The sequence below is a fragment of the Onychomys torridus genome, chromosome 1 (assembly GCF_903995425.1).
Source record: "Onychomys torridus chromosome 1, mOncTor1.1, whole genome shotgun sequence".
In the NCBI taxonomy this organism is placed as follows: domain Eukaryota; kingdom Metazoa; phylum Chordata; class Mammalia; order Rodentia; family Cricetidae; genus Onychomys; species Onychomys torridus.
Window position 1 is genome coordinate 125,209,699 of NC_050443.1, and position 16,544 is coordinate 125,226,242.

The window sequence follows — 16,544 nt, forward strand, 5'->3', positions numbered from 1 at the left end:
CGCCGCGGTCCTGTTGCCGGAAACTGAGAGCGGCTGTTTCCGGGGCCTGCCTGGGAACCTCCGAAGGCTCACGGGAGAGACTGGCTGAGACTCGGCGTGCCTGGCGGCTGGGTAGGGGACTCTGCGCATGTGCGCCTGCAGAGGCTACGGGGTCGGCCTCTTCTCTCTCGGGTTAGACACTTGTTCTCGAGCTGTAAGAGCCGGAGGCCTTACTAAGCCGCCCTCTCCGGAGCTGGAGGCTCTTTCCCTGCCTCCTTTCCCTGCCACTCTGATGGCCTCGTGGTGCTCTGTGCCTCGAGGCTCTCCGTGGGCCGGCCCCTCTCCAGTGGTGTCCTTGTAGGCTCCCCGGGGCCGGGGTACCACCCTGTATTGGAAGATACCGCGTGCTTTGTTTGCTTGCTTTTATTATTTTTACTTTTTTTAATTTATGGTATAATTTAATTTTACGTATCAGCCACGGACCACGTGTTGTTTTTTTGTTTTTGTTTTGTTTTGTTTTTCCATGAAGAAACCAGCTCCAAAGGTTTGCAACCCCAATAAACCAGTATTGCCAGCGAACGCTGCCGTCGTCCACGTCCCCTGGATTGGTGGGTTGGGCCTTTTTAACCTGAGCTCTGGACTACTAAGGAACGCTCTCTGAATTATGCCTGTGAACCCCGTGAAATTGAGTGCTGTTTTTTGTTTGTTTCCAGTTTTCTTTTTCTTTTTTTTTTTTTTAAGATAGGGTCTATATAACTCTTGTTGGCTTGCTACTTGTTAGGTAGCCCAGGCTGGTCTCGAACCCAGCACAGTCCCTCTGTTTCAACCTCCCGTGTGCTGAGAGTCGCTGGGATTTCAGGCGTGCACGTCCGCGCCAGACTTGAGTGCAAATTTGTCATATCCGTTTTTCTTTCTTTTCTTTTTTTCCTTTTTTGTTTTTGTTTTTTGTTTTTCGAGACAGAGTTTCTCTGTGTAGCTTTGGCACCTTTTCTGGAACGCTCTGTAGCCCAGGCTGGCCTCAAACTCAACAGAGATCCTCCTGGCTCTGCCTCCGGAGTGCTGGGATTAAAGGCATGCGCCACCACGCCCTGCCCCCCCCTTTTTTTTAAAGGCTGTGCGGATAACTATGTGGTCCCAGTCTGCGATTACAGGCACAAGCCACCATGTCTTGCTTTCCCAGCCCTTTCTCTGGTTGATTGCCTGTTTGGTTTGGTTGCTTTGTTTTGGTCTTGAGGAGAGGTGCCTTTTTTTTTTTTTCTTTCCTTTCTTTTGGTTTTGGTTTCTCCGTGTAGTTTTGGTGCCTTTCCTGGAACTCGCTCTATAGACCAGGCTGGCCTCGAACTCACAGAGATCCTCCTGGCTCTGCCTCCTGAGTTCTGGGATTAAAGGCGTGGGCCACTGCTGCCCGGCGAGGAGAGGGGCTTTTAAGTTAAGGGTTCACACGCTCACTCCCTTCTGATAATAGTTGCTCCTCTGTGGGCTTCCTGTTTAGCACATCTCAACAAGTTTTGGTGTGGTTTGCATGCTCCTTTAAAGCTCCACTCCAAGACGGAGTCCTCAGAGGCAGGGTCCTATTCACCAGGATTTCTAGGTCCCCAGGTATATGTATGTTAGAGAAAGCATGGAAAAGCCTCAGCTGATTCCTTTCCAGGTGTCCTACTCCTCAGTAGCAGAGACAGCATGTGTTTGCTGAAGAAGGGGAGCAGCCGGGTTCCCAGCATAAGTGGGAAACAGCTAAGTCTAGGCCACCCACATGCCACTACCTCTCCCCCATCGCATAGCCAACTCCGCTCAGAAATCTCACACTGTACTTGCCATAAAGTGTTTAATTTTTATCTCAGGGACTGTGTGCTGGGTCCAGGGTGGGAGAGGGGAGTCTTCCAGGCTGGTTGCTGGTGTGTTCTATCTTTGGGGAGCTCTGAGAAGAGGGCTCCATATCTACTCCAAATGACCGGTGGCTCCTTAAAGACACAGATGGAGGCCAATGGGCTCCATAGCACACCACCCCATACCCAAATGCAGCCTTTTACCCTGTGGGTCCAAATCTAACTTACACTGGGCTGCTGTGAGTCCCTGGGAAGTGACCCCCTCCTGCAGTCTCAAGGTGTTTTGTACTTTACCGTGAAGTGAATCTTATAATCCTCGCTCTATACCAGATTATTTATTCTAAGGTGTCAGGGACAGTATGCGTAGGGTGACAGTACGGCACCTGCTGCTTGGCCTGTCCTTGCTCAGAGTCCCAGACTAGCTTTGCTGCATATTTGCCCCTGTGTCCTCGAGCAAGGTCCCCTTCCTCTGGTCACAGTGGAGGTGGGAACGGTAACTGGCCCACCTTCCTGGGTGACGCTGGTGTGGATGCCTTGTCCCGCCTCACCTGTGTTTCTGGGTGATTCCTTCTGCATTGCCTGCCTCAGCCAGCAGCTGTTCCTCATCTACTCCCAATGCTGACAGTACCTGGGAGAAGCGCCGGTTTACTGTGAGCCTAGCATTGGTCTGATGGGAGAAAAGAAAGGTTCCTGTTTTTCACCAGGGCTGCTGGGGGCACTGTGGGGCTCTGATTGTTAGGGGGTCTCCCTCACCTGCATGGCCTGCTGGAACAGGAAGGGCCGGGCTTGCACCCTGTGCTGGATACCCTGCAGCTCTGCCTGGTACTCAGCAAAACGCTGTCGCTCTTTGCGCCTGTGAGAAAGACAGGCCTCTGGTCAGCTGAACATGGACACTCCCCAGTCCAGAGGCTCCCAGTCTTCACTGAAGCTTATCAATATAAAGGTTCCCCTGGTTACAAAACCATTTCATTCCCATTATGGCCCCGTGTTTCTTGTGTGAGATTATTAGGGTGGCACTTACCTGTCCCATCTTACTGATGGCTCAGGAAGGTCACAGGGACCCGTCCAAAATTGTAAGATTGCGCACCTGTCCCAAGTTTAGGCTGTGCGTCCAGGTCTTACCCTATCTTCTGACCACTCCCAAAGGGGGGACCAGCCCTGGCTCCTGAGCCCCTGCTTGCACAGCCTCCCCTTCCTAGATCATCTCCCTCTTCTCCCCCTCTTGCAGCTTATTGCAAATAAAAGAACATCTCCCAAAGCTGGACCTGGTGGCTAACATTTGGGAAGCTGAGGCAGAGGAGAACTGCCTGGATTCAAAGCCAGTCTGGGCTACGGAGTAAGTTCCAGACCAGTGTGGATTGCAGACTGATACTCTATCAAAAACAAAAGAAAGATCTGGGCTGTACTGGAGAAAAACTATTTACAAAAATCAGTTTGAAGATGTTTAGATGGCTCAGCAGGTCAGTGTGCTTGCCACACTTAAGGCTGGCAGCTTTGGTCTAAGCTCCAGAGCCCACAGAGCTGTCCTTTAGCTTCCATGTGTGCACTTTGACATGCCTGTAATCCCAGCATCCATCAGGCAGAAGTGTTGAGATAATCTTTGTGTACACTGTGTAAAAAACGTGTCTCTAACATCACCTGCCTAAGGCACCTTCTGACTGGTTTAATAAAGAACTGAATGGCCAATAGCTAGGCAGGAGAGGATAGGTGGGAAAGAATCTCTTCCAGGCAGAGATAGGAACTCTGGGAAAGAATCTGAGGTGGGAGATTCACCAGCCAGACACAGAGATAAGTTGAACATACAATACTGAGAGAGGTAACAAGCCACAAGGCAGAACATAGATTAATATAAATGGGTTAATTAAGGTTACAAGAGCTAGGTGGGAACAAGCCTAAAAGCTAAGGCCAAGCTTTCATAATTAATAAAAAGTCTCTGTGTCATTGTTCAGGAGCTGGCAATCCAAAGAAAGAACCATTTTGCAAAAGTAAGGAGATCAGCCAGGTGGTGGTGGTGGTGGCGGCGGCGCACGCCTGTAATCCCAGCACTCGAGAGGCAGAGGCAAGTGGCTCTCTGTGAGTTCGAGGCCAGCCAGGACAGGCTCCAAAGCTACAGAGAAACCCTGTCTCGCAAAACCAAAAAAAAAAAAAGTAAGGAGATCCGAAGTTATCCTTTGCTCCACAGTTCTAGACCAACTTGGGTTACCCGAGACTGCAAGTCTGCTCACCCAGCCCAGTATTACACTGCCTTTTAACCTCACTCCTCACAGGACTAGGTATCTGTCCGTCAATGCACATAAGACATGCTCAGCATGGAATGGCAGATCCCACAGAAAGAGTGAAAGGGGTGAGCAGACAAGATCTGAAACTTTTTCTAGGCTCTCAGGCATGTACATTGGACACCTGTTGGAAAACCCTCCCATGTTAGGCCAGGTGCCAGGGAAGGAAGCTTCCTTCCTGGAGAAAAAAACCAAAGCAACATCCACTGGGAAAACTAGGCCAGGACCACAGCACCGTTAAGTCTTCACCAGCCGGGCGGTGGTGGCGCACGCCTTTAATGCCAGCACTCGGGAGGCAGAGGCAGGCGGATCTCTGAGTTTAAAGCTAGCCTGGGCTACAGAGTGAGTTTCAGGAAAGGCTCAAAGCTACACAGAGAAACCCTGTCTCAAACCCCCCCCCCCAAAAAAAGTCTTCACCAATCAGGAGAGACTTTCAGTGGTCCCAGGTGTGGGGGCAGTCACGAGCTTGCCTTAGGACTGCCTTTTGCATGATGTCCTGTGGTTCTCTGGCTGTATAGTTTTTGTTTGTTTTTTGAGACAGGGTCCCACTTTGTAAACCAGACTAGCCTGGAACTCCCTCCAAAGAACTGCGACTAAAGGCATGTGCCACTGTGCCAACCATCTGGTTTTTTTTTAGACAGGCTCTCTCACTGAACCTGGAACTCACCAATTTGGCTAGACGAGGTGGTCAGCAAGCATTGGGGTTGTAGGTGCACACAGCTGCACCTGGGTTCACTTTGTTGATGTTTTTATTTAAAAAAAAAAAAAAATGAACGCTAAGGACTCAGCCCAGGTCCTCATGCTGCAAGTACTCCCATGGCTAAGCTGTCTCCCAAGCATCTACTTGTTTAGGTTTTGGAGACTGGATTGTGCTTTGTAGTCTAGGCTGGACCAAAATGCACAATCCTATTGTCTCAGCCTCCTAAATGCTAGGATTACAGGCGTATACCATCATGCCAAGCTTGTTTTGTTTTTGAGACCATCTGGCTGTATTGCCCAGGCTGGACTCAAAATTCCAGACCTCAAGCTATCCTCCTGCTTCAGCTTTCTAAGTAGCTGGGGTGATATGTGTGCACCATTATGCCCAACTTCTTGCTGGATATCTACTGTCATTTCTGTCATAAAGGAAGTCCACACCAAAAAAAAGAGAGAGAGAGAGAGAGAGAGAGAGAGAGAGAGAACTGTTGCCAATAGATAACACCCCTGGCATTCCAAAGTACAGGACGACAGACCTCCCTGCCACAGTGTCCCTCTACTTTGCCTCTCCTCCTGGGAAGCATGGTTGTAAAACTGGACCATCTCATGGGGAAAAGAGTTCCTTTGTGGCACCTGTCCTGGGCAGGCTGGAAGACTGCCAGGGAAGGTCTACCTATGCCTTCACCCTGCAGGAAGCAACAAGACTCTAGCACCCTTCTCATGTGCCTGTCGGCTGGAGACTAGGCCTTCTTCTTACCGCTTACAGCTAGTGCATGCTGGCAAGTGTTGGTAAACTCATCACTCAGGAGACTAAGGCAGTCTGAGCTACAGAAAGCCCTATCTCAAAAGAAAAACAGGTGTGGGGGAGGTGCAAGATGGCTCAGTGAGTAAAGGTGTTTGCTGCCCTGCCTAGGGTCCTGAGTTTAATCTCCAGGACCCACTTGGTGAAAGGAGAGAACTGACTTCTGCAAATTGTCACCTGAAGTGCTTTCAAAGGAAGTCACCAGGCATGGTGGCGCACACCTTTAATCCCGGCACTTGGGAAGCAGAGGCAGGCGGATCTGTGTGAGTTCAAAACAGTTCCTTCCAAGGAGAAATGAGGAGGCAACACATGTCCCTAAAAGACACTCTGTTCTGTAAAGTTATCTGTGAAGTTGAGCTAGCAGGTGTGGTTGCGCACGCCTTTAATCCCAGTGCTAGGAAGGCAGGAGGATCTCTATGAGTTTGAGGTCAGCCTGCTCTACATAGTGAGTTCCAAGACAGCCAGGACTACATAGAAAGATCCTCTCTTAAAATATACATAATAATAATAATTTAAAAATAAAGTAGGCATAACAAGACTGGCTCAGCATAGGTGATCTGAGCCCTGCCAAGTCCTTGGTGCCCCTTCCCACATCTCCTGAGCCAAAGAAAACAATCATGGAGAGAGGACCCCATAGGTGTTCCAGTCAGCGGCTTAAAGGACTGCACTTAGTCACGTTGTCTGTGTCATGAGGTTGAGCCTTTGCAGGGACTCTCACGTGTCATGTCACTGAAGAGCAAGCACTAAAGCACTCCATGCAGCAAGGTAACTGGTGGTTTGAAAGAAAATGGCCCCCAAAGGAAGTGGTGCTATTAGAGGTGTGGCCTTGTTGGATAGATGCGGTCTTGGAGGAAGTGGGTCACTGTGGAGGCGGGCTTTGAGGTCTCTATATGCTCAAACCACACCCAATGAGACAGTTCACTTCCTGTTGCCTGCACAAGTTGTAGAACTCTCAACTACCTCTCCAGCACCAAGTCGGCTTGCTGCCTTGTCCCACTGGACTAAACCTCTAAACTGTAAGCCACCCTACTAAATGTTTTCCTTTATAAGAGTTTCTGTGGCCGGGGGGTGGGGGGGTGGGGGGTGGGGGGTGGGGGGTGGGGGGTGGTGCTAGCACACACCTTTAATCCCAGCACTCGGGAGGCAGAGCCAGGCGATCTCTGTGAGTTCAAGGCCAGTCTGGGCTACAGAGTGAGATCCAGGAGAGGCAAAAAAAAGAAAAAGAAAAAGAAAAAAAAAAAAGAGAGTTGCTATGACATGTAATGGGATACAGGTAAAGCCACGGAACATGTGGCAATACATAGATTAATAGTTATGGGCTAATTTAAGATATAAGAGCTAGCTAGCAAAAGGCTTGAGCCATGGCCCTGCATTTATTTATTTTTTTAATTAATTTATTTATTATGTATACAGAAGAGAGTGCCAGATCTCATTACAGATGGTTGTGAGCTACCATGTGGTTGCTGGGAATTGAACTCAGGACCTCTGGAAGAGCAGTCGGGGCTCTTAACCTCTGAGCCGTCTCTCCAGCCCCCCTGCATTTATAATTTAAAAATTAAATTAAATAAAAAAAAAGTTGATGTGGTCATGGTGTCTCCTCACAGTCTCTTCACAGCAATAAAAACCCTAAGACAGTAACCAAACATCTTCCAGGGCTTACTTCAGACCTGGGCAAATCATTTAAACTCTGCTCTCTGGGCCTCAGTTCCTCCTCTGTAGTACTGTGGGTATTGGTACTACCTAACTCATAGCCTGTTAGGAAGAACTGCTTGATTTGTGAAGTTGCTTCCTAGGAATATAGTCTGAGTTGGGTGTAGTGGTACAAACCTTAATCCTAGCACTTAGGTTTAGGAGGATTGCTATAAATTCAATGTCAGCTTGATCTACATATCGAGTTCCAAGACAGCCTGGGCCACCAAGATGAGTCCCTAGCGCAAAGGAGAAAAAGAGAGCTGGGCAGAATGGTGCCTTTAATCCCTGTACCAGAGATAGGCAGGGAGATCTCTGAAAGCCAGGTCTATATGTGTACCCTGGCTTCCAGGCCAGCCAGGGTACATGAAGAGACTCTGTCTCAAAAGGGGCAGTAGAAACATGGAAAGATAATAAAACTCATTACTCTGGCTGAATGTGCGTACTAATTGTCTCCACGAGTGGAGCCCCTGGAACTATTTATCACAGCAACTATTCCTACAATCTTCAACATTTAAATATATTTTATATTTATGAGAGTTTAGCCTGCATGTATGTAAGTGTACTACACATGTGCCTGGTGTTTGCAAAGGCCAGAAGAGGAGGGTTGGAGTCCCTGAAACTGGAGTTACAAAGGATCGTAAGTTACCATGTGGGTGCTGAGAACTGAACCTAGGTCATTTGTAAGGGCATCTGGCTCTTAACCACTGAGCCATCTCTCCAGCCACTCAGCATTTTTTTGAGACAGTGTCTCCCTGGCTGGTCTATAACTCACAAGACCGGACTGTGCCTCTGCCTCCAGAGTGCTGGGATTAAAGGTGTGTATCACAATGTTCAGCCATCCTTGATTTTATAACAAGCATGTCTGACACTAAGAAACCAAAAATAAGATTTAAAGCCAAGACTGTGTGCAGAATGCTCTGAACTTGAGGATAATATCTGAAGGGAATGCTATTAATAACACAATGATCTTGACCCAGCCCTTCTCCAGGGGCCTCAGCATCTTCATTTGTAAAATGCAGCTAAGGGGTCTGGCCTGCATGCTGTGGGGTCCTGCATCCTGACACCCAGCACACCCTCCCTGCCAGGCCGCAGCCAGGCCCTCCAAAGCCTCCTACCTCAGCTCTTCCAGTTTGCGCTGGGCAGCCAGGGCCCCTCTGCTCCCTCTGGGTGTGTAGGCTGCCAGACAGCGAGCCACCTGCTGCTGCACCTGATGCTCCCGAACCCTGCGCATCTCAGCCTGCTGCCGCTCCTCCAGCTGCTGCTGTTCCCAGGCCTGCAGCAGGTTCCTGGTAAGGAAATAGAGATGTCTATGGGGATCAGGAGATTCAAGGAAGGTCAGAGAAGCATAGAGGAACATGGGAGGAAGTATGTGTCTCAGAGAGCCAAGGGCCTGGGAAACAAATGGCATTTGTCATGGAAGCCATGATTCCTGGAACCTGCATATGGTGGCTTGCAACCAGCCCAAGGCCTTAAGGCCTGACCCTATTCTTCAGCAGTGAGATCCAGTTCTTTATTAGTTTGTTTTGAGGTTTTTTGTTTTGTTTTGTTTTTGAGACGGTTTCTCTCTGTGGCTCTGACTGTCCTCGATCTATAGACCAGGCTGGCAGGCTGGACTCAAACTCAGAGATTTGACTGCCTCTGCTCTTGAGTGCTGGGATTAGCGATATGTGCCACTACTGCCTGGCTTGAGATCCAGTTCTTAACACTTGGCTCAGGCCTCCTGAGTACTGTAGAGCTCAGTTGAGGCCTCCTGAGCCCCAAGGAGATCAGCACACAGCCTGGCACCTTTTCTGCGTTTCACACATTACCTTGCCAAGCATCCGTCTTTGAGAGAGGGCCAGATGTCTAACCACTTTACTTGACAGCATCTAGGTTAATACCTAACAGCTCGAGACACAGTTGGATAGATGGACAGTCAGATGGATAAATACGTGGGAAAGAATAAACATGTTGAAAACACATATGGGCAAAAGTGTGGATAGCTGAATAGCAACTCGACAACCCTTTATATCATGGCCAATGTTCTCTCATCAATCAGGTCTTCGGTGAAATGTCATTTCTCCCAGAAAGACTTTCCCTTGGCTACTCTATTTCCTTTCTAGGAATCTCTGTCTCTAGATACATATTTTGTTCATTTCATTTCTTACATATCCCTGGCTGGCCTCGAACTCTTTCTGTAGCTGAGAGTGACTTTAAACTTTTGAACTTCATGCCTCCACCTCCAGAGTACTGGGATTACAGGCTGCACCACCATATTGGGCTTTAAAGCGCTCTCTCTCTCTCTCTCTCTCTCTCTCTCTCTCTCTCTCTCTCTTTCTCTTTGTCCAAGACACGGTTTCTCTGTGTAGCTTTGCGCCTTTCCTGGAACTTACTTAGTAGCCCAGGCTGGCCTCGAACTTACAGAGATCTGCCTGGCTCTGCCTTCTGAGTGCAGGGATTAAAGGTGTGCACCACCAACGCCCTAAAGCTATCTTAACAGAAAAAAAGAACTGGAAATATCATATGCCCTGATGTCATAAGAAACCATTAAACTGTCAGGCAGTGCTGGCGCACGTCTTTAATCCCAGCACTCAGGAGGCAGAGGCAAAAGCAGGCAGATCTCTGTGAGTTTAAGGCCAGCCTGGTCTACACATTGAAATGAATCTATCCTACAATATGGTGACTATTATTTTTCACAATACACTTGCTGTGTATTTGAAAACCACTAAGAGATTAAATTTTAGGTGTTCATAAAAAAGTATGTGTGATAATATACATTTTAATTAGTTTGATGTAGCCATATATACAGATAATTTTAAACTAATGAGGAGTAAATTTGTAAGAAAGGGTTATAGAGGGTACTCTGAGAATCTGATGCAGCTTTGTAATATCAGCACCCAGACAGAGGCAGAAGGGTCTAGAAGGATCAGGAATTCAAGGTTGCTCTAGCTACAGGGTAAATTCAAGGCCAACCTGAGATACATGAGACCAAGCTTCAGTCACCTCCCTCCCTTTATCAGAAAAAATAATAATGCTGAATGATTTGAATTTACCCTTCCCTCATATTCCACTTCTAATCAGTCCCCAAGGCTCATTAAATCAGACTCTAAAAATCTCAGGGCTGGGGGTTGAAGAGATGGCTCAGAGATTAAGAGTACTGAATGCTCTTCCAAAGGACCTGGGTTCAATTCTCAGCACCCACATGGCAGCTCACAACTGTCTGTAACTCCAGTTCCATGGCAAAACACCAAATGCATACAAAAATTAAAAAAAAAAATCTCACTGGGTGGTGGTGGTAAATGCCTTTAATCCCAGCACTTGGGAGGCAGAGGTAGGAGGATCTCTGTGAGTTCAAGGCCAGCCTGGTCTACAAAGCGAGTTCCAGGAAAGCACAAAGCTACAAAGATAAACCCTGTCTCGGGGGAAAAAAATAATCTCAGGGCTGGGACAGCAGGATGGCTCAGTAGATGAAGGAATTTGCTGCCAGGCCTGACAATGTAAATTCAATCCCATGCCCAGGTGGTGGCAGGAGAGAACTAACTCCCTCAGGTTATCTTCTGACCTTCACACCTATGCTGTGGTACTCATATGTTTGCACACATAGACAATAAGTAATATAAAAATTTTTAGAGATCATGGCTGAGGATATAGCTCAATATTAGAGCCTAGCATTCTCAAGTCCCTGGATTTGATCTCCAATTACCCCCCGCCTCCCCCCAAACTAAAGTCCCTAAAGAACTCTGGAGTGGGTCCCCTTCTCTCCATCCACTGGCACCTGGTTCAGGCCCTCATCATCCCTTGGCCAACAGTTGCCTCCTTGCCTCCTGGCTTCTCTGAGCCCGTGGTTTCTTCTTTTAGCCCAAGGGTGGTAGCTGGAGCTAAACATCCATAAACCACCTATCTCCTTTTGTAGATCTTGAACTCTTGGGATTGACCTTCCTATCCTGAGGACCCACAGAAGACACTCAATACATGTTACATTAATCGGCTGAAGGATGGCTAGAGGAAAAGAAAGGACTGAGATGTGGCATGTGTTAATAAAGTAGGACAATAGACAATGGACATTATCAAGAGCGGGATGGATGGATAATCAGAAAGCCTGGTGAATGGGTCAAAGAATAAATGAACTCGAAAGAGACTGTCATTTGTAAGCTGGCCCCTTATCTACCCTCACCCTCAGCTCTTGCTCTCCTTCCTCTTCTTCCTCACCTGGTGGCCTCCTGTCGTTTATGGAAGGTGCGATTAGGGAAGTTGGCAGACAAGAAATTTTCGTCATCTCCAAAGGTAGGGGTCTTCCTATTCCTGGTAGAGGCCTGGACAGCTGCCCGCAAAGCCTTCCAGGTCTGCTTTTCGGGACCTGTGCACAGGAAAATCAAGTCAGGGCCACACTCTCTCCTGGGTCACTGGGCAATCCCAACCAGCACCCAGACAATCCGTGGCCCACCCCGGCCTCTACTACCTACCTATCCCACCACCGCCACCCCATCCCTCCATCTGAGTGCAGGTCTCCCACAGCTTCCAGACTCGCTCACCGCAATCCAATTCTTCCTGTAACTGCCTGTGTAGCCGCTCCAAGTCCCAGGGCCCCTTCAGATCCTTGGCCATTGACTTCCCCTTCTGCAGCCTTCGGAGGCCGTGGGAACCTGAGCTGCTTCCCTGGCTAGGACCCTGCAGCTCCCTTTCTTCTGACGCCTTCTCTCCAGAATTCCTCCCCTTATGTGGAGAGCCGCCCTTGCTCCTGTGGGGGGCGCCGTGTTCCTCCTCTGTCACCTCTGGGATCCATTCCTCCTCCAAGGTCAAGCCCTGCCCTGGGAGCTGGGGCAGTTCCCCAGGGCTCAGAACCCTCTCTGCCCCCTCAGCATTCTGGCCTTCCACCTCTGAGACATCCTCAGACTCTGACCCTGACCCTTTTCCTAGTGGCCAGAAGCCACCCTGGCTGCATGGCTCCAGCCCTTGGCTCTCTGAGTTGCCCGGAGGGAGGGCGATGCTGCCCTGGCCCCCCAGCTGATATCTCTTCTCCTGGTTTTGCACTTCTGTCTTCTGGCAGAAGCTGAGGTCTTCTGAGAGGCTGGCTACTGACTTGCGCCTGGACTTGAGCTGGGGGGCTGCTGGGGGCAAAAGCAGGGATCGTTGGCCCAGGACCACAGAGGAACTTGGCTGAAGCAGAGCCTGGCCATCTATGATGAAGCTCTCCCAGGCCCACTGGAAAGGGAAGGAAGGCTTCCGAGAAGCTGAACTGAAGAGACTGAAGGAGAGGACAGAAGTCAGAGCGAAGGTCCTCCTGGTCCCCAGTACACCCCGCAGGCCATCCTCAGATGCTTACTCCTCTGCCTCAGCTGAACCTGGTCCTTTCTTGTTCCGCCTCCGGGGCTTGCGTTTTTTCCTTGTCGTCTGCCCTGCGCTCTGAGACCTCTGCAGCCGACAGCTCTGACTCTGGAGGCTATCACCACTCCCAAGGCTCCCCTGGGCAGGATGGGAAGAGGGCAGCTCCTGTACCACTCACGTCACTCCAGGGGCTTCCTCTCTTTGCATTCTGTCCCAGCTGTGGCTGTCTCTAAAACCCCTGATTGCTCACTACCTCTTCTGTTCAAATAGCAAGAGTTGCAGACCCAGTTTGGGGATGTGACTCACTAAGTGAAGGCAATGTCACTACACCTGACTGACAACCTGAGTGTGATCCCTGGGACCCACATGACAGAGGAGAGAACCAACTCCCACCTCTTGTTCTATGACCTCAACTTGCACACCACACACACACACACACACACACACACACACACACACACACAATCAAAAGCTGCAGACACATGGGCACCAGACCTTTAGGCAGTTACATATTTGACCTTCCCAAAGAAATATCCAGGGAAGTGGAGGCTTGCTATTACCCATTTTCAGGCAAAGAGTTAGGTAGGCTCTTGAACTTCCAAGAGCAGAGACCATGTGGCTGGTGAGTAGTGGGGGCTGGGACCCACACATGTCACTGTTTCCAAATCGCAAATTTGTCGCCATTGAACTCTGCTGTGAGAGAAGTGTCCAAATGTTCCCAACACAGAGATGGGAATTGCCCTGATTTGTTTATTGTGTACATAGGATTATCATACTGTTCCCCATCAATTTACATTACATTACGTTACGTTATGTTACGTTATGTTACATTATATTGTATTGTATTATTGTTGTCAGTTTTGTTGTTGTTGTTGGTTTGGTTTGGTTTGGTTTTGTTTTTTCGAGACAGGGTTTCTCCATTTAGTTTTGATGCCTGTCCTGGATCTTGCGCTGTAGACCAGGCTAGCCTCGAACTCACAGAGATCCACTTGCCTCTGCCTCCCGAGTGTGGGAATTAAAAGGCATGTGCCACCACCTCGTGGCTGAGGATAGCTCTGAACTACTGATCCTCTTGCCTCCACTGCCCAAGTGCTGGAATGACAGACTGCACCAGCATGCCTGGTTTGGACTTCTTTAAATTTAGGAAAATGTCTCGGTATGAAGACACATACCTGTAGCCCCAGATGTTCAGGAAACTGAGACAGGAGCATTTTGAATTCTAGCACAGCCCAGATAATTTGGTAGGAGCCCTGAAACAAACCAACCCTCCACCACCACCTCCCAAAACAAAACCACAACAAAAGCTCACATTCCTTTGGAGGTTGCAGAAGGCTCTAGACTTCGCTCAACAGAAGTGAAGGAGTGACTGTTTTCTAAAAGCTCTTTCCTCCCTCCAGTGTTCCCAGACTGCTCCATCTGTCCTCTATGGTGCCTGTTCCAGGCCTTCCTAACTGTTACCGGGACCTGGGCTCCAGGCTTCTGGTTCCTCAAGAGCCTCAGCCAGCCCCAGCTTCTCTTGGCCTAAGATGCCGCTGGGCAGTTGGAAGTTCCCCAGCAGGGCCTGCCTCTCACCTCCTCTGGAGAGATACTTGATAGAAGTCTGAACAGCCTTGTGGCTGTCCCTGGAACCAAGGGCTCTGTGCTCTGCCTTGGTCTCTCCGTTGTGGCCCTGGCCAACAGTTGGTCAGTGTTTAGCATATTGGTACCCTGCCCTTTCCCACCCCCACCTGCCAGCTCTGGAACTGCCCCTCTGCCATCTCCATGACAACCAGGCTGTGACCAGTCTGACTGACTCTAGCAAGAAGTACTAGGGGTCAGCCAGGTGCTACCTGGCCTGGTGTAACTCCCTGCCTCTTTAGGCTTATGTTTGCCTATCTGTTGTGAAAGGGACATCAGAACTTGCCATCTCGAAGGGTCCTCAGCTCCTGTGAAGATGCCCACGCAGTTGATGCCTGAGGCAGGCCATGTCCCTCAGCCCGCCTTCAGCATGATTGAGCCTCCTGAGATCTTATACCATTACTCTGCTCTCCAGGCCCCTGACAGGGCCAGACCACTGGATATCATGCTCCTCAAAGAGGCAGCAAATAGGTCAGAGCTGAGAACAGCTGTGCTTCAATCTTACATTTTCTGTGCGTGCCTGTGTGTATGTGTACTTTGTTTTTGTTTTGATTTTTTATGGATTTTGTTTATTTTGGACAGTATCTCACATGTAGCCCTAGCTGGTCTAAAAGTCACTATGTAGACCAGTTGTCCTTGAACACACAGAGCTCTGCTTGCCTCTGCTTCAAGAGCACTGGGAATAAAGGTGTGCACCACCATGACAAGTTCTCAGCTTTTCCTGTGTGGATGCCGGGAGTCCAACATGGATCCTTATGACTGTAGCAATGGAGACTCCATCATAGCTTCATCCCCTTTTATGTGGTTCTGGGATTGGAACACAAAGCCTCATGAATGCTAAGTGTGGACTCACCACTGAGCCGCAGACCTTCCCCTGAGTCTCTGTCTGTTTCTTACTGTTTCAAGGAGATTCATTTGTTCCTTTAAGCAGCGTCTTGTGTAGCCCATGCTAGCCTCAAGTTCTGTATGTAGCTGAGGATAATAACTCTGAACTTGACCTTCCTGCTTCCCCACCCCAAATGCTGGGGTTGTTAGCCCTACCACCATGTCCAAGTGGACTCTTAGATCATTAGAACTTCACTGGTTTTGGACCTATCCAAGTTTGTGTTGTTTTGTGCCAATTTGAGCATTCCATATTTTTCTAGAAATGTTTCCACCTCACTTAAATGTTTAGCCAGGCGGTGGTGGCGCACATCTGTAATCCCAGCACTCGGGAGGCAGAGGCAGGTGGATCTCTGTGAGTTCGAGGCCAGCCTGGTCTACAAAGCGAGTTCCAGGACAGCCTCCAAAGCTACAGAGAAACCCTGTCTCAAAAAAACCAAACCAAACCAAAGCAAAACAAAAATTTATGTTTATTATGTTATTCTTTAGTATTTGAATATTTTAAACCTTTCTAGGCTCAAGGGATTAGCTATGTAGGGCCTATTGGCTCTGGGAATTCTGGGTTCATCTCTTAGTTGGGGGAGCACATGATGAGTGGTTGGAAGATGCCATGAGGTTTAAAGGGAAGAAGAGAATAGAATTACCAAATGAGTAGCTGCTGGCCAAAATCCAAACTTTTAATAAAAAAAAATAAAAATAAAAATAAGCCTGTTGTCTTATTTGGGGTTTCACAGAAAAACTCAATCTTAAAAAGCAAAATAACAGGGGAAGAAAGATTCACTTATTTTTATTTGAAGTGTAGGGGAGTTTTGCCTGAAGTATGTCTATGTATCACATGAATTCAGTGTCTGCAAGAGGCCAAGAGGCCAGAATGAAGCATTGGGCTCCCGGAAGGAGCTACAGTTGTTAGCTGCATGTGGGTGCTGGGATCCAAACCCTAGTACTCCAGAAGAGTATCCAGTGCTCTTATCCTTTGAGCCATCTCTCCAGCCCCAATGTGATCCACATTTTGCCCCTTTTGAAATCCTCATCCTTGTCAGAAATATAAGTGGATTAAAATTGGATTTTACTTTCCTTCCTTCCTTCTTTCTTTGAGAAAGGGTCTCATGTAGCCCTGGCTAGCTTTGAACTTGTTATACAATGATAAACTTGAACTTCTGTTCATCCTGCCTCTACCTGTCTAGCTCCGGATTACAGCTGTGCACCACAAAGCTCCATTTGTTTGGTTGCTGAGCATTGAACCCAGGGCTTCATACATTCTAGGCAAACACTCCCTACTGAAATACGCCCCCAGCTCCGAGGGTAGATTTATTTATTTTTTGTGTATGCAGGGTGGGGTGTGCCCTGGGATGCATTTTAACATCAGTGGACAACTTATAGCGGTCAGTTCTCCCCTTCCACGGTGTAGGTCCTGGCAGTCAAACTTGGGTCATCAGGTTTGGTGGCAAGCACCTTTACCTGGTGAGTCAT

The 16,544-nt window shown here is 48.7% G+C and overlaps 1 protein-coding gene across 1 annotated transcript; it reads right to left on the reverse strand.

The window, feature by feature from the left end:
* Nucleotides 1–1,816: 1,816 nt before the first annotated feature.
* Nucleotides 1,817–16,544, reverse strand: LOC118577623 (testis specific 10 interacting protein). The gene is made up of 8 exons (XM_036178053.1): nt 16,533–16,544; nt 12,574–12,713; nt 11,783–12,495; nt 11,460–11,607; nt 8,387–8,557; nt 2,559–2,658; nt 2,354–2,472; nt 1,817–1,940 (listed from the first exon to the last, which is right to left on the reverse strand). The coding sequence occupies exons 1-8, from the start codon at nt 16,542–16,544 to the stop codon at nt 1,817–1,819; spliced, it is 1,527 nt and encodes a 508-aa protein (XP_036033946.1).